General features: G+C 41.2%; 2 protein-coding genes across 4 annotated transcripts in view; one reads left to right on the forward strand and one right to left on the reverse strand.

Annotated features, from left to right (window-relative positions):
- The window catches only part of wdfy4 (WDFY family member 4), a 37,854-nt gene that overhangs the window by 6,774 nt on the left and 8,585 nt on the right, over positions 1–22,495 (reverse strand). Inside the window, 43 exon segments of the mRNA XM_051076482.1 lie at positions 125–275; positions 1,618–1,727; positions 1,815–1,938; positions 2,079–2,198; positions 2,389–2,431; positions 5,801–5,863; positions 5,958–6,043; positions 6,345–6,456; positions 6,577–6,725; positions 8,332–8,484; positions 8,486–8,547; positions 8,680–8,755; positions 8,846–9,037; positions 9,165–9,242; positions 11,667–11,776; positions 11,881–12,075; positions 12,201–12,322; positions 12,415–12,653; positions 12,911–13,059; positions 13,164–13,290; positions 13,733–13,891; positions 13,975–14,154; positions 14,240–14,359; positions 14,434–14,600; positions 14,987–15,189; positions 15,323–15,419; positions 15,482–15,491; positions 15,532–15,616; positions 15,744–15,902; positions 16,264–16,337; positions 16,463–16,615; positions 16,727–16,917; positions 17,004–17,115; positions 17,190–17,341; positions 17,846–18,077; positions 18,206–18,384; positions 18,595–18,813; positions 18,898–18,974; positions 19,749–19,977; positions 20,139–20,221; positions 20,358–20,572; positions 20,666–20,759; positions 20,865–21,595. Of these exon segments, the coding sequence (XP_050932439.1) occupies positions 125–275; positions 1,618–1,727; positions 1,815–1,938; positions 2,079–2,198; positions 2,389–2,431; positions 5,801–5,863; positions 5,958–6,043; positions 6,345–6,456; positions 6,577–6,725; positions 8,332–8,484; positions 8,486–8,547; positions 8,680–8,755; positions 8,846–9,037; positions 9,165–9,242; positions 11,667–11,776; positions 11,881–12,075; positions 12,201–12,322; positions 12,415–12,653; positions 12,911–13,059; positions 13,164–13,290; positions 13,733–13,891; positions 13,975–14,154; positions 14,240–14,359; positions 14,434–14,600; positions 14,987–15,189; positions 15,323–15,419; positions 15,482–15,491; positions 15,532–15,616; positions 15,744–15,902; positions 16,264–16,337; positions 16,463–16,615; positions 16,727–16,917; positions 17,004–17,115; positions 17,190–17,341; positions 17,846–18,077; positions 18,206–18,384; positions 18,595–18,813; positions 18,898–18,974; positions 19,749–19,977; positions 20,139–20,221; positions 20,358–20,572; positions 20,666–20,759; positions 20,865–21,595 (6,382 nt within the window).
- Positions 2,438–5,794, forward strand: lrrc18a (leucine rich repeat containing 18a). Of its 3 annotated transcripts, none has more exons than XM_051076481.1 (2): positions 2,438–3,682; positions 4,721–5,794. In XM_051076481.1, exon 2 carries the CDS (start codon positions 4,725–4,727, stop codon positions 5,580–5,582), a length of 858 nt encoding a protein of 285 aa, XP_050932438.1. In that variant the 5' UTR covers positions 2,438–3,682; positions 4,721–4,724; the 3' UTR covers positions 5,583–5,794. The 3 variants fall into 3 exon arrangements, with proteins under 3 accessions (XP_050932438.1, XP_050932437.1, XP_050932436.1); XM_051076480.1 differs by having other exon boundaries at positions 2,438–3,468; positions 3,559–5,794; XM_051076479.1 differs by having other exon boundaries at positions 2,438–2,590; positions 3,559–5,794.

Raw genomic sequence — 22,495 nt, forward strand, 5'->3', positions numbered from 1 at the left:
TGTTAGCCTTATCCCTTCAGCACATAACTAATAAAACTGTTTGTACGAGGCAAATATCTTAAAAGGAAATTCAAATTTTCAGTCATTCATTTAGATACACAAAGGATGATTTTTTAAGCCTGACCCAGCTGGATGTGGTTGGAGTTAAGCAGGAAGTCAGGCAGGTAGAAGAACTCTGGGATCAGCTCTCTGACATCTCCCATGTTGTCTCTGGACGCTGACTCCCACTCCTTCTTCAAACTGTAAAACATCCGCTCTGGGATATCAAACCCTCCCTACAGGGAGAAGAGACAACAACACCATCAGATCCCTGGTACACTGTTGAACCAAACTTTGCAACAGGCATATTAATAAAGTACTCTGCCTGATTCAATGTAGTGAACCATATTTTATATTCTTCATTGTATTATGCAAGCAAGAAATATTTGCTACTGTTTGAAGGAAGCTTTTCATCTTTCTGTAAAATTCCATAATCTATGATGGAAATCTCATGAGAGAGAATGTAATTTAGAGTAAAACAATTACCTCAATGAATGAAAATAGCATATATACTGGTAAACTCGGTTAGAGATGTAAATCCAGTTATGGATATTACCACACACCCGTTACATGCTTCAGAAGACAAAAAAGCAGTGTAATTTACCAGACTAACATCTTTATTGCTTTATTCTGACTATCAAATGCATGCCTCTTCATTCTAATCAATTGGATGCTGCATTGTAAATCGTGGTAACATCTGTGGCTATCTGTATTGGCTTCTTTTAGGTGCTTTCTGTAATTATTTGCATATATATTGAAATCTCCCTATAATCTGTTTTCAAACCAAAAGCAGCACTGAAACAGGATCTGGAGTGCTGAAAATAGTTCACATTAGAGTCATATTTTTAGCAAGATTATGTTCGAAAAATAAAAAATGACAAAGTGATGAATGTCAATGGGCATCTGGAGCACTGGGTTTTACAGAAGGGCCTGTGGGTTAGTGAACAGATGATGAACAGACTGATACACTTTCATTTCCTCAGAAAAATCAAGACAAAACCTACAGTGACTAGCAGAAAGTGACCTCCATTATAATTTTATATATTGTTATACACTTATCATTTACTGTAACATGTGTTTGCATGTAGATTTGTATTCATGTGTGTGACAGTCAAGATGTCTGTAGATCTTCAAACTGTAAGATGAGCCTTTAATCCATGCAAAAAAGTAACAATGGCGCTGAAAATCTTGAGCTGTCAAAGGCACAGAAATACTTAATCCTGTCCTATCCCATCATTCAGTAAACTCATCATATTAATTTCTATCATTCAAAACTTTTATTATTGACCTTCTTATGTGCTGACAAAGTGTTTGTGAGTGTACACACCATAATGGACAGGAGTATAGGGTTTATTATACTTTTGCATGTGATGGATGTATGTATTTTTAGGGTACAAACCAATAAAGTGAATCCACACAGAGAAAAATCACAGAGAAAAAAATCTTACATTTTCTATTTAGTGCTATTTGAAACAAAGCAATGGAAGTCAAGCAACTGACTGTTCAGCTCCTTTTCTCTCAACCTCCCCAGCCTTATGTTGTACATATTGTTACATTTCCTGGTGTCATAGGCCTCACCTGCAGTGCCTGGAAGGTGTGTGAAAATGGTTCTATCCGGACAAGGAAGGAGGCCACAATGATGGCTGAGGAGTAGTGTGTACAGTAGTGGCACCGTGCTGACAAGTCTCCTACAGAGTGACACATTTTAAAGGGATACATAGTGCATTGAGTAAAAAGTACATTAAATAGGAAAGGTGAGAAAAAGAAAGTGATACCTTCACCACCGCTGTTTTCCACTTCTTCATATCTCTCGATAAACATCTGTTTCCTTTTCTCTGTCTGAGCTCCCATTGGCTTAGACAGATCACGGAAAGTTGCAGGATTTAACAGATCAAGTGTCTTTTGAGGATAAAATAGGATAGGATAAGGGTGAAAAGAAAATATACAAATGGTATATAATATTTGATAGACTTTGATGACTTGCTACAATATAAGGGTATCTCCTTAGTTCAGGACAAAGATGTTGTGTGAGATCCTACCTCAGATTGGTAGTCAGCTAGGACCCAGGGGAACACTGGATACTGCATCAGGTCATTGTATGTCCTCCCAGCAATGGTGTTCAGATGCATCAAGTACTCAAAGTTACTCATCTCCCCTTTCTAGAGCACAGACAAGAATCATATGAGGATCTCCCTAAACACAACAATAAAACTGTAAACAAAACTAGAAGTGGATTGCTCTTATATTTATTCCATATTCTGGAAGTCATTCATTACTGATGTCAAGTGAGTAGGAACTGAATCTGTGAGACAAAACTAAATGGATGTAGAGCCGTGTTTATTACATTACCTGCCATTTAACAAGGGTTGTCTTGTCAACCACAGGAGTCTTTCTAAAACACAATAAAAACAAATACCTTGAATTAGCATCAGAGGCTGATCACTGAGCAGTGCCTACCAACACAAAGTTTTTTTTTTTTTTTGCATGCTCTGTTGCCTAGCAACCAGTGTTGAAATGTAACACAGCAGAGTTCGGAAGCAGCAGAGTGGAGGTGAGTGAGTGATTCAGGAAACAGAAATTGTGTGTACACAGCTGTAGGAGCAGTTAGGGGACTGAGGTGAGCTACAGTATGTAGCATAAATAGTGAGTAGAGCTGTGGAGGATGTAGCACATGGTGCCATCTGTAGGCTGTGAGGAAATACATGCTGGGTAAGACTGTAACTTGTGTGACTAGTCTCCATCAGCTAAGTGAGCTATTCAAAAGAGGAAGTAATATTTTTCCTTGTACCGTGAGTTCTGATTAAATGATTAAGGATTACTGGTCAAACAGGACCAATAACATTCTTCCACATTTCTGTCACAGAACAGTTAACTGATTTCCAAGAAAAATAAATGATTTCCTGCTTCATAGCTGATACAAACAATAGATTGTTCTCCAGCTGTTTTTTTCCATTTTGTTTGTTCAAAGAATATTGTAAGGCAATATTTTAATAGACATCCACTTAAATAGAGGCTTATAAGTAACTCTTTAACAAACTGCTGAGTACAAAAACTACTCATTCAAAATACCTTATTTCCAATTAATCTACCAGAGTGTGTGTTTGGATAAACAAAACATCTATACTAAATGACAATGTTGCTGAACATTTCATTAAGTATTTTACTCAGGAACACCTATCCAAACTTGTTTAATCTAAATTGGCAACTGCTCCTGAAATCTCTTTTCCCTCTGTGGGCCAGTAACATGGCAATAAAGTCCTGGCGCCAAGCACCCCAGTTGCTAAGTAACGCTATTAAACAAGAAGAACCTTGACTCTCCCTGTTTGGTGGGAGGTAGGGAGGCTAGGGAAATGTTCATATACACAAACGATGCATTTCTGACCTTTCCTCTCAACTTTACTACCACATTTTGTGAGTCAGGATTATCTGGTAATATTGGAAATGTCATTTTAAGGTGTTTTATATTCTGTTACTGTGTTATAATATTATGACTACAGTTACGGAGTGTTTTTGCTACAGGAGTGAGAGGCTTCAAGCTGAGTGGCCAGTTGACAGGAGCTAAAGCTATTGGTCTGTTTCTACAACTGAGGACAATCTCATCACTTGATTAATGCCAAATCAGAAAAAAAGAAGATAAAATATGGTGAGTACATATTTTATGTTGAAAATGTTGATAAAAGTTTTGAACAAGTGAAGAGAAAATTAAATTGAGATGCATACAAGGTTTTAGAGGGCAAAGGGCTACTTGAAGTGTATCCAGTTTCTAAGACCAATAACTCCTCCCCTTGTTCAATATCTCCTGACCAAATTATTTAGTAAAACTACACTAAATCAATCATTGCATTTGGCCCAGTATGTGTTATCTAATTGCAGGCAATAATTTCATGCAATAGTTTTCTATAGGAGGTTATAATGGGAACAAGCACCAGTGGATAACCTCTCTCATCCTGAGGATGATGAATGAGGCGAGAGAGGGCCTTGGGGTGTAACACAGACACAAACAGACACACACCTTGCTCTTTTAGACAGGGAGGGAAGAAAAGCGAAGCCCACATCACACTCCCAACACTCCTTAACTATCATTTATCAAAGTCCTGATTTGACTCTTTGTGCACATGTACTCTAGTATAGTACATGTCTGTCAGCCAACTTGCATGTGGATGGCCTACACACATACACACACACATAAACACACACCATCTTTGCCTGAAAAGAGCCAAACAGCTCAATCAGTTGAATGGTGAGGGAGGATCAGCACTCATTTGTTTTTGCTGTATTATCCAGTGTCGCCTCTCTCCTATTGTTCCCCAGCATTAGCCTTAATTAGAGAGTCGTGCTCTTAAATACCCCCATGGGCAACACTGGGTGAGCACGCACTAGTGCAGACATAACACTGCGACACACACACAAACTCACAGAGACACACACACACACACCCCGCTCAGGCTCTCATTCCTCAGAGAGCATGCTTTCCCTACTGCCCTAGGCCATACATAAGCCCTTGTATCTGAATAAATCACATCAGCCTTACACACACATACTTACACGTAAACATAGACACATCACATTTATTTGCCATAGTACTGTGTAGTGGTGTAGATTAGATAAATTATTGGAAATCAGCCTCTTGGGAGCAACTATGACAAAAGTGAAACAGAGCTGCAATGTCTGTGTGTTGCAGTACCATGCCCAAAGGAAAGGGAGCAAAAGGGACAAAGGTGACCCTCAAGATTGCCAAAAAGGCAATACGTATGACACCAGATGGACGGCGTAGACTCACCCTTAGCAACATGGGTATAACCATCTTCCCAAAGTGTCTCCTCAAACTGACCAATGTGGATGAGTTGGACCTCAGTCGCAACCAGATACAGAAACTTCCAGATAACATTGGGAACTTTTCGTCACTCAGATGGCTAGATCTACACAGCAACAAGCTGGAGTCTGTGCCAGAGTCCATCGGCAACCTGGTGGGACTGACATACCTCAACCTCTCTAACAACCGCCTGACCTCTGTGGGTTTACCCTCCACATTGGGTTTTCTCACTAGCCTGAAAAGTCTAAATCTGGGGATGAACCAGCTGGACACTCTGCCTTCCACTATGGTGTCTCTAGACAGTCTCCAAGAGTTAGGCCTGTTTGATAATCTCTTCATCAACCTACCAGAGTTTCTGAATGCCCTGACAAATCTAACTATGGTGAACATGAAAAGAAATCCTCTAATGTACGCTCAAGGGGATGGTGAGGGGATGCTGAAGGAGAAATCAGAACCAGAGGAGAATGGGTACCTGGTACATGAGAGCAGCCTGTGTAGGACATGCCTTAAAAGATGTAAAGATCAGAGGGAAAGGCTTGCAAGAGGAGGGGGAGGAGGAGGTGGAGGAGGAGGGGGAGAAGGGAGAAGGGGAGGAGGAGGAAGGGGTAGTCATATGTTTGAGGAGAAAAGGATAAGGACTTATCCAGGACTGATAGTGCCAAACTCAGTGGCTACAATAAATCAGGATGTGTGGAGAATAAGAAAAGTGGAACATGAGACACTCAAATGACCAAAGAGCTGCTCATGATCTCTTAAATTATAAAACAAAAGGAACACATTTTAAATTTTTAGGCAGCCAAACAAATTTTAATTATCTGTGCATAAAATCTAGCTATAAGTCACAACTATTTTTTGATGTAATTTCCATTTCAATACATGAAATAAAAAGAGTGATTACATGTAACCCTCTTGAAATATTGCTGTTGGATGACTCAGATTGACTCCTACCTGGCATTTGCAATGACCTCAGCAACCCCTCTGCCTTTTAAGGCTGACACCACAGTGCACAACCTGCAAGGAGAGAGAGAGAGGACTGCATAAGGATCATCAAGAAGACAGAAAAAATAAAAATGTTTTAAATATCCAGTTTATATAAATGTGGTACCTTTTATAAGCAGAGACATGGTCTTTATTCAAGAATACCAGGAAGGCTGAGTGTCCATTTTTCATAAAGACTTCAATAGCATTGTCCTAACAGGCACAGTGGGTATAGTTATTCAAATGCAATAACATTTGTGGGTAGTAGATATTTGTATCTAATAGATCCCCTTTAAACCTCAACTTAACACGCATCTTGACTTATTCTTGATTAATGGAAAACAACTGCAGGAGCAAGTAAAATGCTCAACAAATCTGACTTCTATTTGTACTACAAAGATAGAAATTTTAAAATTGAACGTGAATGTACTCAAACTAAGTCCTGTATAAACACAATCTATATATAAGATGCATGTTAATTCAAGGGATCTGTGGGAGCATTTGAATATCTGACCTCCAAGAGGAAACGCATGAAGCGGGCATCCTTGATATCCTCATAGAGCCAGCATCTGCAGCTGGCAGTTGGCTCTTTACTCAGCATAGTGGAAATGAAGGAATCCCTCACACTGGCAGAGAAAGAAAAGGACATTAAGAATGACAGATGACAAACTGATCCAAATGAGTGGCTATCTTTATCATATATTTAACTGTAACTGCACACAACTGTAAAACACACACAGGTGTACCTGCTGGGATGGTGTTTCCTGCAACAAACATCTCCAGCAGGACTGAGAGTGAATCCCTCACACAAGAGCAGGCTCTCCATCCCAAACAGCAGCACCCCCTCTGTGACTCTGAGGCCACTCACCATCACTACACACGTCTTAGCCTTTACCTACAGAGAGAGGGACAAAGGGGAGAGAGAGGAAAGAGAAAAAGAGAGAGAGATACATTAAACCCCATGTGAGCGGCACAATACACATCAGCACATTTCTCTCCCGGGACATGACATGGCAGCAACGCAGGCACTTCAGGCTTTACTTGATTGATCATTTTAATCACATATTTTAATCATTATTAAAAAGACACAGTTGAACACTTCATTATCAGAGCTGATTGATGGGGAGGAGAAGACCCGGCCCCTTTTTCAGGCAGTGTGACTGTGTGTTTCATCCAGCGCCAAAGTGGACCCACATGCTGCTTTCAGCGCTGGTTGTAGCTAATGCTAACTGCATTGTGATAATGTGTGGCTAATTCTATTGTCTCCCCTCATTTCACAGTGAGTGTGTGCACCTGGCTGTCTCCCGGTGTTGGCCCCTCTTCAGGCCCTCCGGGACACAGCGCCCAAAAACCATATGGGGCCCCAACATACCCGCAGGCCCCTCACAATTTATACTAATCAAATCAGACTCCCTACCCCCAGACAGGGAGTCACACACTTGGTGGAGGAGGAGGAGGCCCTGCCTGGCCATTATTAGGAGAATTAATCACTGCCACACACACAATAGGAAACCTGCTAAGTGATCAGAACCTCTTGTCTGAATGCACACAGAGACGCACTATGATGGATAATATCACCTGTCATGTGAAAGCGTTTAGGAGGAGTCAAGGTGAGTGAGTCTCAGCCACACAGCACAGAAATCTTACGCTGAGCTACACTGTGGTCAGATTTTGTGGCAGTACCCATCAGTGGACATAAACTGGCATCAGGCCTGCTGTCCCTAACAATGACTAGATTTCAGAAAAAAACTAGTTAAATTTATTGTTATCAAAGATTAAATACATAACAATAAACTTGTTTCCTTATCTCCTTACTGTGCTCTGGACAGATACGCGTTATCAGTCTGAGGGTGATTTAGCTGATGATGGGAATAAGGAGAGAAAAGGAGGACTTTTATTGACTGAGAGCCTAATGTCAGACCATTGATTTCTCCCCATACACATTACTGTCATAATCACACTATTGGCGCTGGCAAGCTAATTATGAGTGGGTCTCCCTTTGTGTGTAACTATGTGTGTGTGTGTTAGTCCGTGCGTGTGTGCATTTTTCAGAGCTAATGACTGTGTTCATTTGACAGGAAGCTCAGCAGGACTCACACAATGAACCACTGCAAGACAACAGGACACACATGCACACATCACACACTTACTAAGCGGATGTAAGACAGCTTGCATCACCTCCTACTGTTTTTATTAATACTTCTGTCAGAAACATTAAAAGCCGCGGCTGGTTGCCGGAGTGATGAGAGTCCCTGTCAACATGTGCTTTGGTTTCTAACTCACTGGAAGAATGAGAAGAGCTGAGCTGGGCCTCAACATTAAAACATTACACTAATGAGGAAAGATGAAATTCTGATAGCAGCGCTGGGCTACTGGAATCCCTCAGTCTACATCAGATAATTATGATTGTGAATATTAGTAGGGTGGGAAGGAGTTGTGCTTGTATTTAGGCATGTTGCTTTTAGCCCAGCATAACAACAAACCCTCCCATGCTACAGTACCTCCTCCCTGGGGTGAAGCTCCTGCAGGATGATGCGTATGTCGGGGCAGTCTCGTGTGTGGGAGCAGGGTTCAGGAGTGAAGGGGTCGGGTGGATCCTCAGTGGCAGCAGGTGCCTCATTCAGGACTGGGAAGAAGGTCAGACGATCACAATCCTGCCCTACCCTCCTCTTCATCCTCTTTAGCCTCTGCACCAACTTCGCACAGAATCTTGGGTTCTGTTACAAAGGGAAACACATTTTTCCACTGAGCTTACATCCAACATTCACATTCTGGTAAGAATTAGAATCTTTAAAAAAAAAAAGAAAGAAAAAAAAAAACAAAACAAAAAAAAAAAAAAAAACCGTAACCTGCATCACCTTCTGTTCTATTTTTGTTCTCCTCAGACATGCCAGTCCTAAAACCCAGACACAGCGATCCAAGCACCTGTTGGAACAACATATGGCGCTGTTAAAGGTTAAACTACATATTACATAAACACTAAAAAGGATCCTGCTCAAAACTGAAAGGCTATACCCTTCTGGATCGTCTTAGAGCCTTTCTGCGGATGCGTGATCTGGTCCGGTTGGGTCCTTCAGCAGAATCTTGCACCCAGTCTTGGCTTAGCAGCACCCCTGGGCCAGGGCCGAACACAGCTCTCTCCCTCAGCAGCTCGGCCTCCACATGCAGCCACTTGGTGGTCACTCGCTCCCACTCACTGGCTTGTATCTGGGACACAGAAAGAGACCCAGGATGGAGGGAATAGATAAGACAGAGATAAACATTATTACACATCTAATTTTGGCTTTTTAATAACATTTATCTCAGTACATTCACCATAACATTTCTGTCAAACCTGTAAGTGGTTTGTCCTCATATTCTCAAACATGCTGTGGCCTCTGTGTCGATGTGACTCCATGCAGGACAGAAACTCCTACAAAGAAAAGAGAGTAACCTGATGGGTGCAAATGAAAAGAGCAGGTTGCACAATCGCTCTTCCTCTAGCTCATATTGTACACACACAACACACATTATGTTCACAGAGATTGTATATTCATAATGGTATTGTTGTTTCCTCATGCAATTACAATGCATTCATACAATTACATCTGTTCTAAATTGCATTCACTGGGCAAAATAAGCTAGTGGCTACAGTGTTACAATAACCCTGTCTGGAAATGTAATCATTTGTTGGTGTGATCTGATTAACATAAACATTAATATCACTGAGCCACACCACAGTCAAGGGCAAGGTAAGAGTGTGTGTGCCTTTATTGTGTGTGAGTGAGTGTGTATGCATCGATTAAAAGAGAAAAGAGAGGAAAAAATAGAAAAACCCAAAACAGAGCTGTGTTGACACTGCAGGATGCTCATGTTCAGCAGACACACTGGGATCATATTCTGACTGTTAACTGCTTCATTAAGCCCATCATCACAGCAGTGCTCGCTGAGAGACTAGTGAAACAACATGTGTCCATCCTCACAGCTGACCCAGGAAAGCCATTTAATTGACTGAATGAACATGCAGTAACTCTTTATATCAAGTCTTATTTACAGATGTTAATTCTGGGTTTTGCAGTATAATCCCCTGAATGCAATAATTGATTTCAAGTGCAATAAAAAGAAAACAACTACTTCTATCATAAAAGAGATGCAAAAAATTGACATGATTTCAGAGTAAACCCATGCATACAAGTTGACAACAAACTTTGACAAGCCCTCTGGAGAACGAAAACTGTTTCTCTAAATGACTGACTGCCTATCCAAATGAGAAGTTGGGCAGAGAACGAAATAAAGGAGTAATTTGAGGGGAGATTATAGAAATATTACAGACAGAAAAGAGAGTAATAATGAAGTTTGCAAACTAGAGCCATGTTGTGACAGATAAACAGCAAGTCGTCGTCATCATCTCCTAATTTCATTCCTTCATTTGGACAAACATAAGTAATATATAGCATTAATTACCCTATTTAGCAGATAGGAACCTCATTGGCTTTTTAAATGTTGCATTAAATACATAACTCATCTCTTCCCTCTGCAATTAACATCAGAACATCACACTCATTTCCATTTTAATGACTTCCCAACAATACGCCACCTTTGATGATAAGGCAACATAATGTCAACTTCATTCTGGGCTGGCAGTGAATGTGTAATGAACTTAACGTGATCATTAGTGCTGTTAATTATCTTTCTAATATGAGGACACAGATATGATTATGGAAACTGCATTCGCTGATGAAATAAATCTCTAGAAGGATTGCACTGAAGCTTGACTAAGGACACAGTCTGCCTATCAGTCTCTATATTCTCATTCATTACCTACAGAAGGCTTTAAAATTATTTTTTTGTTCAGTAAAAGTAGATATCTTAGACCGGGAAACTGTACTCAGTGCTGTGTAGAAATGCATTACTATGGATCCAGTGACTGAAAAGGGACTCCCCATAAGCTCATGACTTGCCAAATAAAGGTCATAAGTTGATGATCCAGAAATTAATTAATGACTCACTTGTTTCTTCATGAGGATGAATGGAAAAATGAGCAGACTGGCTGACCATTACTGAAGATTTGAATAATATTTTTTGAACACTCGCTGCATGCTGCAACCTACTGAGAGCAAAGTGGTGCAACACACTGCAGAGAGGGAGAAGGCAAATGTCCCTCCCTCTTCTTCCCTACCTCTCAGATGGAAAAACAATTCATCACCCTCTCTGATAGCCTGTCAAAGACTGATATGATAAAGAATAACATCAAATGAATAATGTTTTCATCAGATTGGTACTACTATAATTGCCAACCCGATTTCTGTGGGCAAGAGACGTGCACAAACAAGAACACACACACACTTTTTGTGGGGGTGAGACAGACACACAGACGCGGTAATTTCATGCCTGTGTGCCTGAGTAATATGTCCCCGCTCCCTGCTCCAGATGGCTCAACGTCTTAAGCGTTGTGGGGGAACTAATGATGTGGGCCACGTGTTTCGAGGGGAAAAACAACAATAAACGCGTCTTTAACCTTCAGCATCAAACAGTGTGTTGTAGCGAGTGTTCCCATGGATAGGCCTAACAGATATCAATTACAATGCCCACTCAGGGGCAATCAGCTGTGATAATCCAAATCCATTTAAAGAAATAATCAAACACCCCCACAGGGCTGGATGGCCCACGGCACAAACACAGCAGTGACTTTGGGATGAGTGTTTGGGCTCAGCACTCTGGGATGCACGGGCACCTGGGAAAAGGTGACCCCACACTACGCTTTCTGGGGAACAACAATCACAAGTATTGATATATTGCTGTGTCATGTCCTGTACAAAAGAACCAAACACTGAAGTAACATGAGTATTGTATTTACCTCTACTGTTACTGACTCTTTGCCTAGTTTTCCCAAAGCTGAGCGAACAGCACTGCTGATCATATCCAACTTCTTATGAGAGCTGCTGGCTACCTTCTTCTTCTGTGACTCTAAGAAGACATTTTAAAGACAAACAAAATTATAATGTCAAGATCATGGGCCTAACATTCAGGCATCTTCTCCTTTTGTAGTTGTTAGTATAATGAGAGCTAACCTATGTGTAGCAGCCAGGTTTTATTTGCTGTCTCCTCCCAGAGAGGGCTGATGTCAGTCATGCTGACAGACCTCGTCTCTGTTGTTTGTGTTGCTGAAATCTCGATCTTATAGGTTTCTTCAAGCGTGTGTTGCCTCTCCACCATGACCTTTGACCAGCAGGCCTCCGCTAAGGACACTAGCACTTCTCTGTCATCTGAAACACATGCACATGTAGACTGAACTCTCCAGTGACCCAGTAAACCTCCACAGTGTTAGAAAATCTACAAAAATGGCAGGATGACATAAACTAAATAAACTCTCACACACTGGCCCTTATACCTGCGGTACTGTCTGCTCTGGTGCTGAGGCATGCAGAATGTCTGGCTTTTGTAGCAAACAGGTGGGGTGAAGCTGTCCTCTTTTGCACTTTTTGTGGCAGACATCCAAAACCTTCAGGATAACTACAAAAAACAGTATGATTGTATAAATTAAAAGTGAATCCTGGTCTCAGCCACGTTTGTGTGTCCGCATGTGGGTTTGGTTTCGCTATTACCTGCCAGATCGTATCAGTAACAGACAATGAAGAAGGCAAGTGATGAAGTTCACGTTTGCATTGTAAGTTGCCATGACAACATCCCAGCGTTCCATGAAAGTCTGTAACGACCTGATGACCCCTTCTTTTTCCTCTTGGGAATGACGTGGTTGAGACAGGAAATAAAGGAGGGCTTTATTGGTGCACGAGTAGAGGGCTGACAAGGTCTTCTCTCTCTGAGTTTGGCCTTTCTCCAGAGCCTAAAAATATACAGCAGTGTATCTGTTATCAATTAGTATAAAGTTGAAATTAATTATTAGCGACCTGTAGATAGATTTTATATTTTCGGAATCCAGAGCTCTGGGTGGTTAAAAGGAACAAACTGACAATTAACAGACTACTTTTAATTCAACAATTAATATAAATTTGTGATTGTGAGGTTTTAGGTGATTTATTTTTTCATATTAAGCATTTATATACTAAGTATCTATTTGAGGTATCTCTGTGTTTGTCTCACCACCACAATCTGATCAGCGAGGAAGTTGAGCACACTCTCAGAGTCTCCCAAGAATGTTCCACTGTAAAGTTTTTGCAGCAGCGTCTTACAAAAGAGCACCACATTCTCCATCAACGTGCCCATCTGTCCTTCAGGCCTCTGATTTGAATCTGAGAGAAAAAAAAAAACGTCATCCATTCAGATGAGAGAATTTTCTGCATGGACATGTTCAGGCCAGTTTGAGCTATGAGGAATCCATGCATGGTAATTCTACCTTGTGAGTTGAGATGAGTGTTGTTTTCTTCTTCATGGCTGAGCATGTGGATGATGTCCATCATCAACTCCAGCAGCTCAGTCTGGAAACTCTGCCTTTGTTGCAGCGATGCACCATCAGGGGAAAACTGCGACATTTATACAGTTTATTAGTTAGCAAGCATAATGCACTGCTGATTTGGAAATGATGAATAACAAATGCATGAAAATTAACACGTGTGGGTGTTGGTGGTGGTGTGTGTTCAGCTTAGGCTTGGCTAGCTGAAAAAAGACCATTACAGAGATCTGTCGTTCTTGGCCTATTGGTTTTCTCTCTATCCTAATGGTGAATAATTTCATCAACAGCACCTTGGCTCTGCTTTATTCTGTAACTGAGCAAAGAGTGGCACCTTCTGGAGAAATGAGAGTTTTGCAGTATTATAGTATATTGAAGTGCCATGTCAGTGGGCATGCACTATTGGCAATAATATCTAAAGCATTTGTGTGTGTATATACATATGCAGATATATGTGAGTGAGTTCTCTGAGCTATACAACACAAATTATTGCTTGTCTGTGTGTGTGCATGCACCTCTAGCAGCAGAGCAAGAGGATATGTGCTGGTGTTGGCAGACACATTTAGAAGACTGTCCATTAGAAGTATCCGGATGAAGTCGCACACTGGTTTCCTGGTTTGATAACTCCTGAATGTGTCCTCACCTTCACTCATTACACAAGCCTCACTAACACCCTAAAAGAAGTGAATAAATCAGTGAATAAAACCAAAGCTGTCAGAACTGTGAGGGTTTCGTGAATTCAAAGTAACACACAAACTTCTGAACTGTCCAGAGGGTAAACAACTCCAGCAAGTGCATGGAGGAACTCCAGAGATGCCCACAGTGGGTCTCTTGGTCGGAGGCTATGGAGAAGACAAAGGAACTGCATCACACTTGCTGGGAGCTGCAACTCCCATGAGGCATCAGTGCTTGACATGTGCTTTGCTGGAGGAACAGGCTGCTAAAACACAAAAGATATGTGTTACACATTACCAATCTGTGGTGAAAAATACTTAGAAGATGCAAGATTATTACATTCTTACCTGAGTAATGACAACTTTGACTAATTCCAGCAGTATTGTGGCGGCTTCAACACAGAGTTGTTGAGCAGGAGTGTTTGCTTGGCTGTCAATTAGTGACTGTAGAACATCATCCAAAAGCACCTGTAGATGACACATATGAGTATTATGACTGGGGTGATACAGTGGATGATTTAGAAAAATTTTAAATTACCTACTTTTCCCTCTGCATTATGACTGTTTGTTTTCCCCAGCAGCAGAGCAGCCAGTGCTTCATACACCTCTGGCAGGTGAGAGTGTCTGATCAGCAGCCCCTGTAGAACATCAAAGCCTGGACATGTGGTGGTGACACACTCATGAGACCAAGAATGGGCTCGAAGGTTGTCTGGTGACAAGGAAAGAAAACAATGGGAGAAGTTCTGGGAATAAAGTAAGACAGTGACAATATTCTAATAGTCTTAAATTTACAGTGTTCAGTAAGTGTAAAATCAACCACTATAACTAGAATTTCAAAATACATATAAGTCACAATGTGGAATATGTATGCAAATTCATGTACAGTAATACTAGTGGTCATTACACAATTGAGATTTGAAACAAAAATCCTAAATATTCATATATTTTATTTTATCTAAATCAATCAAAATTCGCACTACAACTCTGTATCAAAATATAAAATTAACCTCCTATCATCACAATTTGATCCATTGAAAGAAGCAAAATAACAACATTGAATTATCTCACAATAAGAAATTATTCAACTTTATGTACCCATGACAGCAGTGGGTTCTGCCATGCCTTCAATGAGTGTTCCTGGGATCACCCCGTCCCTGAAGCAGCTCTGCTGGTCCGGACTGGACAGAAAGTGTGTGAGCAGGACAAGACCCAGTTTCAAGGTAGAAGGATGAAGGTGGGGCTGAAGGAAGAGCAGGAACCAATCACTGCCCAGGGAATCAAACACTGCCTTCTGCTGACTAGCAAGGAATAAGAACATGACAGACTAATTCAGTTAAGGTTTCTGCCATGACATTATGGCACACGAAATACTGAGAAAATATGTTTTCATTACAGTTTTGGTTTCACTACATAGTAGCAGATGCTACTCACTCTTTGACTAGAAAGCTGTCTGAATTGAGGATTTCACAAAGTGCTAGTAACAGCTGGTTTCGGATCCAGATGAGGCTGGCTGGACCAGAACTCTGAGCTACAGCACAGAGAGGACATATATTGGTCAGTATCAGTAAAAATGTGTGTCATCATTGAGACATGTAATGTACTGTATAAGTTGGGAGTTATGTGGTGTACCTTGTGCATACCTGTGAAAGATCACTGTCAGATATCTCTTTGCCTTCAGACATGTTGGTAAGAGGAGGGAGTGTGTAGACCAGAAAGAGTCCAAGTCTGACAGAACAAAATAACATATTTTAACATATTTTTTCAGAGCTATTCATAAAAATGTAATTGATCTGATATTTTTATGTATGACAGGAGGACTTGCACATACACAGGATGTATTCCCAGACTGTACCTGCTCATGTCCTGAGGGGTGAAGTGAGCTTTTAGGAGGGATGTGATGACGCAGGAAATGATCTTAACCTTCTGAAAGGTAACAGCAGTATCTGAAAGCTCAAAGAGCAGCCTTGGTAGCAGGCCTATAGAGTGCATGACTGCTGCATTCCTGCCATCACTGTTCAGGACACAGAGAGAAAAACAGAGAGGGCATTAATATCAATCACAATCTGTTCCCACAGACAGATAATCTAATTCAGCAATCCATGCACATGTTCAGTCATGCTCTTCTTTTCAGCCTCTGTGACTGATTCTGTTGAACATTCCCTTGACTATTTCTGTTGTAAATTTCTGTGATATTTATGACAGGCTGCTGCAGATGTTGACAGAACAGCCGATAAAGTCTGTTGTCAACCACAAACAAGAGCCTCTTTATTGTGTTACATAACTTGTTGGCCATGTGAGTTAATAAGAAATTAGATTAAAGCTACAACATATCATCTGTGGTCTGGTCACACACTGATAGCTGTGGAGATTACCTTGAGGATTTCAGGATTTCAGCAAAGTGGTTCAGTACTGAAAGGTCCAGATTATCTGATGTGTTCTGCCATACCTGAAAACATGGTATAATGAAACAAGAAGCAATTAAAAACTTTCCAAATAAATAGTGGGTGGACATAAAAAAATGATCCATTCCCTACATCTGCTGAACTTTTATGCAAAAATTTGGATGCTTACCTCCAGGTCACAAAGCAGAGCTTGGAAAGCAGGTATGTTCTCTAGACAACCAGACCCAGAGCTCAGCTCCACTGAACTTGAGAGATACAGAACCAATTGAAGGGTTCTGTAGCTGACCAGACTTCTCTTCATCTTCAACAGGAAAGCCAACAGCTACAAGGATAGCAAATTACATAGAAGAACACATCACAATAGTAAGGTAGCAGATTTTGATGTGTGTTTCTACATCAGCTACTCCGTGGTTTTAAACATGATCCTACAGACCTTGTATCCGTTGATGCGGTTCATTTCCTGCTGCATGGCAGAGTTGGTCTCCAGCACAGAAAGAAGAACTTTAACAGCTGCATACAAAGAGCTATCATCTGGAGCCATCGCAGCTAGACTGAGAACAACTGCAGGCCCACCAACATACAGGAAACCATTGGATGCACTGTTGGGAGTGAATGTGCGCACTCCTAAAGGGAAGAGGCCATGATCTTAGCAAATGTGCCTGCTAGAATGAACTAAAACAAAAAAGTTTTCAAAATAATATTCAATTCACCAAAATGTCCAACAAGTGCAGCTCCTATGGTGCGTGCTGTACCACTCAGATGCTGACTGATGTTTTGAGCCAGGAACACAGGGGTGGAATGATCCCGAGATGTTATCCCCATCTGTAATTAGACACAATGATTGCTACTCTGTACAAAAATAACAAACACATAGGTTTGACATGGACTCACCTTACCTCTTTAGCAATCAGTCTGCAGTCTACCTCATTGTAATCCTCTCTGATCTGTGCAACAGTTGTTAATGTAGAAATTGCTGGGTTGATGCCAAATGAGATCCTCTCCTCAGGAACCAGCCTGTGAGGGAGAGACTCCGCATCTGGATTATGGTCTGGACATAAACAGAGAGGTGAAAAAACAGAAGTCAGTAAAGTAGAACTAGAACAAGTCAAACAAATAAGGCTAAACAAGATTGACTTTATGCTGTAATGTGTCACCATAATCACGTAATTAATGTATTAATTAGAAAATACTTCTATATCAATAAATTTGGCTTCCCAAGACACAGAAGTTGTAAAAATGTGAAGTTAATGTATTAAGCTGTTGTACTTGTTCTGCACTGGTATATACTGTGCTTCCATATCTAAGCACATTATCTGGTCTGCAAAGAAAATCATGCATGCAAGCAATGAGCACCATGACAACATAAATTCCTGCATGCCATTGACTTAGGGAAAGACATATAAATGACACAAAAAAAGATAACACAAAACCCTCACACCACAACAGCTTAAGCATGCATCAGAGTTTCTTAACCAGCATTACTTCCTGCAGGTAAACAAAAGACAGTCGGTAGAAACCTTGTAACATTCTTGCATAAGATCTTGTGACTCACCTGAGTTGCGTAGAGCCAGGAAGTTGCCTACGTAAGCAGTGCCTTGTGTGTAAATGATACCCACTGCCTCAGGGCTCAAAGCCTCTTCAAAAAGGTAAGAAGGACCCACTCGCCACACCAGAGCAGCATGCTCCTTCCAGAGACCCGGGGTTCCTATCAGTCCGTACACATCAATCACTGCTGTGGGGTCCATGGAGACATACTGTCCAGGGAATGGCTGAATATACTTCATCTGACAGAAAATTCACAGGCATTATTTTTCTGTTAATGAAAGTGTCCGTGATACATGAGTACATAAATGCCACATTAGACCAGGAATCAGTTCAATAATCAGCTCCTCAGTCCATTTTTTAATCATACCTTTCCTGTCCCCACTGCTTTGCCGTTGACGAAGGCTGAGGTCAGGCAACTCTTCTTCACATCTTTGGCCATGACCACAGCCAGATGGTGCCACTGACCTGGGACCAGCATGCTGGAACAGCGGAACCTCAGTGATGTAGGCAAAGGGGTGGGAGTGGAAACTTCTGGCTCCATCATATCTGTTGAACAGATATGGAGAAAGACATTCTGTCAATCAATATGCAGTATAAACTAATGATGTAACTATTGTGCAAACCCACAGTTCAAACACAATTGATAAGAAATAGTTAATAGGTGATAAGACAAATTCTTTTAATTTCTTTATAATCAATCAAAGTTACGTAAAGTTCACTAAGGGCAAATATTGACCAAACTTTTATTGCTCATACCAAGGTATGCAAATGCCTCCTCCTCTGTGGAGATGACCAGACAGCCATCATAGGCTGAGAAGGAGATTGACAGACAGATGTACTGTTGTTCTGTCCGGGACATGTGGCGAACCACTGACAATAGGCGAATTGGGTGGGAGTCACAGGCTGAACTGAACCTGTTGATCTGGAACCAGCAGGAAAATGAAAGACCAGCTGTTGGAGGAAAACCCCGGCAGTCTAAAACATGAGAGGGGGATTGTTACACATTTCATTCAGATTTGGTAACAGATATATGAGTATCAAACTTATAGACTCACTTACCTCCTCCAATTCCTCCTGTTGAGATTGAATCAGCAGTTACTCCTTTCACTGTAGCCAGAGAGGGCAGGAAAAGGCAGCTGCAAAGTATATCATTACATACCAAACAATTAGTGGACGACTGATGTTCTTATACTCACAGTAATACTCCTTTAATAAATATCTGTCATGGAAACTGAAAATCAGTTCTTGTCTAGCGCAGATAAGAGTTTATACTCAAATACCAGATGACACAATATTCTTATTTTCTATTGATCTTTTTATTGCTTGCAAGCAACAGCCATTCATCAGCACAGCTCAGATATTGACTGAGGGGAGGCGGTCTAATCCTCAGTTCCTATATTATTTGGATACAACACAATCTAACTGTAATTACAGGATGCACATGCTTTCAATCACATAATGTTAAGATGACCTTGACTAATTTAGTGATGAATTTCTCTTGGCTTAAGACTCATTGTTCTTCTCCTATACATTATAACATCTTAAACATCCCTTCAAACTCCTACAGACATGTCCCTGTTGTTGTTACAGGTGTATATTTTCAATATTCTCAGATCACATGTACACAGGAAAGAGGTTTCAGCTCCCTCCAGAATAAACTGATTTATAATTAATTTAGTTTCACAACAATATCAGTTGGGTTGTATGTGATACATCTACTCATACCAATAAGAGTTTGATCATATTGAAAAGCAAATGATTTTCACAGGACTACAACATCTTTTTTTCAACATTCCTTTTTTTTATTCTTATCACTTAGTACTAAAATAATCCATTTTATCAAATCATCTAGTCACTAGTTGACATAGGACTGCTGGACTACACAGAAACTCAGTAAAACAAGGACTCACCCATATCCGCTCTCACTCATGTCAAACTCTACAAAAGCAGGTGAAGAGGAGACTCTGTGTGGTCTGAAGGTGCGAGGTGACGTCATGGACACCAGACTGATAATCTGATGGACAGGGATCGCACAACCAGCAGAGGATTCACTGCGAGTTGTAGACTTTAACAAGCTGAAGGTTCGTTTCAGTTTCTTTTCTGAAGATCCTGATGAGGCATCTGCCTCTGCACTGTGACCTGGTTAAGATAACACAACCAAAATCCAATATGTAGTATCTTTCGTGTTTGTGTTTTGAGGACCAAATTACAGTTCAAGTGGAACCAATCAAAACCTTTTAGTAAAAACTATGTGGGAAATAATATTAAGTTAGTCATTGTCACAAAACAAATATATATACCGTTTGATACATCGGCTGGCTGTGATTGCATTGCTGTTTTGTCTGCCAGGCACATAAGGGGATCTCCTAAACACAGGAACTTTCTGAGGAGGAAAAAAACAGAGCACATCAGATATAGCATCTTGTTTACAAAGTCCATGAGAAAATATTTTAAATGCTGGCATTCCAGCACAGCAAGAAATGCATGTGTCTGGACCACAGAGATCGACTATCTCTGACCTGAAATCTGAATGTGTGATGGCCTGGGAGGAGAGCTTTTCCAAGATGCGCGTAATAGGTAGATGTAACGGGTGATTTGGAGCCAGCAAAATACTCCGATGGTGAACCAGGAGTTTAGAGACCAGCCCCCCCTCACACATTATCTGGCGGTTTCGCTCTGATTTGACCATGGCCTGAACATGGTATGTCAGTGAGAACTGGACCTCCATAGAGAGCTGGGAGAGAGGGAAACAAATTGTGTTAATGGGGCCCTATCATGTATTAAATAGCATGTAACATTAGGGACTGTAATATGTCTAGAAAGGCACCTGTGGGTCCTTGGGAGTAAACACTGCTGGAAGGAGAGTCATCATAACTCTGATTGCTCCTGGATGGAGAATAACATGATCGCAGGTGAACCTACTGCAGGCCAAAGACACAAAACAAAGAAAAATATAGGTTGATACTTTCTACTACTATCTTTGGGAATATGTCTTCCACCACCTCCAAATGGTTAAAAATATCCACCTGTACTGAGACTCTGTGCAGACTGTAGAAATACTGGATGCTGTGCTTCTGGATCTTCCCTGTGTGTCTGCCACTGATTGTGGGCCTGATCCCATGTGGACAGGAGGGGACCCAGAATGCACTCCTTCATGTCCTGTTGGTCCATTTAGTTTCTCTTTATCTACATCACACCCATCCTCAGGCTCTTGCCCCAAGTTTAACTCCTGAGGAGTGTAGGTCCCTGTGGCGAACTGGTCGAGATAGGAGAGCAGCCTTATACATGTCCGAAGAGTGACAGGCAGATTGGGCTGCAGTGTGGTGGAGGGAGAGGAGGGAGTTTCAGCAGCCGCTGCTAACTCAACAAACTGGTGGAAGCTCTTTCCAGGAGACTGGTTGTCCACTGCAGTCCTAGGACAGGAGCCCACCTCTCCATCCCACATCACATTCTCAGGACTTTCAGTGTGGAAGCAGCCCAGCTGGAGCAGAGCCTCTGCCAGCTTTTCATAAAAGCCACCAGTCTCAAAATGGTGTGCATTCACTGTGTGAAGATGCACAGCCAAGGCCATGATGTGAAGAGCGAGGAGGAGGAGGTCCAGTAGTTGTTGATGCCCCAAGCACTTCCACACTTCTCCCTGTGGAGGGTCAGACAGAGCTCCTTCCATGTCAATCACCAGAGACAGGAGGCCGCTGAAGCCTCCAGCTCTCCTGAAGGCGTCCCAGCTGTTGGGGCTCTCCAGCACCTTCAGCACAGACTGCAATACAAAAGAGAGGAGTAAGACAGACCGTTTGGACAATGAGCATGTAGAATTAACAAACACACTTGAGCCTATACATGTGACCAGGCAGATTCTGTTCAGAAAGAATGTGTTTTGATAGTCATTACCCTTTACAAAAAGTCTCAGCTTTTAAAAGCAGCTCAGTAGTCAATTAAAATAATGTCATGAAAAATAGATGAAACATATAGATATATCATAAATCATTTCTGGTAACTAGTTTTTGGAGGTGAACAAAATTACATTAGATTTATTCAATTTAAAGAGCTAATCCATCAGGTAGGTAATGTGTGAGGCAGAACGCAGAAGGGAAATGTGATTAACTGAAACTGGAGTAATCACAATGGCTCTCAACACTTGCCAACCCAGGTCGTACCCAATCTGATTGCCACTTGCTTTAACCATGTTAGCACCAAGAACACAGACACACAGACACAGACACAGACACACAGACACACACACACACACACACACACACACACACACACAAATGCATGTATGCGCAAACAAACGCTCTCAAACGCTCACACACATTGAATACACACAATATGTGCAAGTAAGTGCTCTTCTTGCTGCCATCTATAAAAACGGACACATACAGTAGGTGTGTAACTTAGTTAGGCTTAATCAGATCTCTGCCCCATTCACTGATCTGATAGAGGTGGTAATCTTCATAGTGCCACAGCACAAGGCTGCTGGCCTAATCAAATTGGTCCAGAGTTAACAGCTAAACCTGTTTTAGCAAATCAATCTGTATTTGTCTATAATGTAATCAGGGTCCCACATGCTAAGAAAATAAATTCACTAGCCTATTATGTTTTAAGTGCATCACAATTTGTTATGATTTGATGTAGAGTGGAGACTACATTCTCAGTTCAA

This window comes from Lates calcarifer, linkage group LG16_LG22, assembly GCF_001640805.2.
Source record: "Lates calcarifer isolate ASB-BC8 linkage group LG16_LG22, TLL_Latcal_v3, whole genome shotgun sequence".
Lineage (NCBI taxonomy): Eukaryota > Metazoa > Chordata > Actinopteri > Centropomidae > Lates > Lates calcarifer.

What these genes read in the sequence shown, in the direction of transcription:
- lrrc18a (XM_051076480.1), top strand. Translation starts at nt 4,704, where the DNA reads ATGTCTGTGTGTTGCAGTACCATGCCCAAAGGAAAGGGAGCAAAAGGG.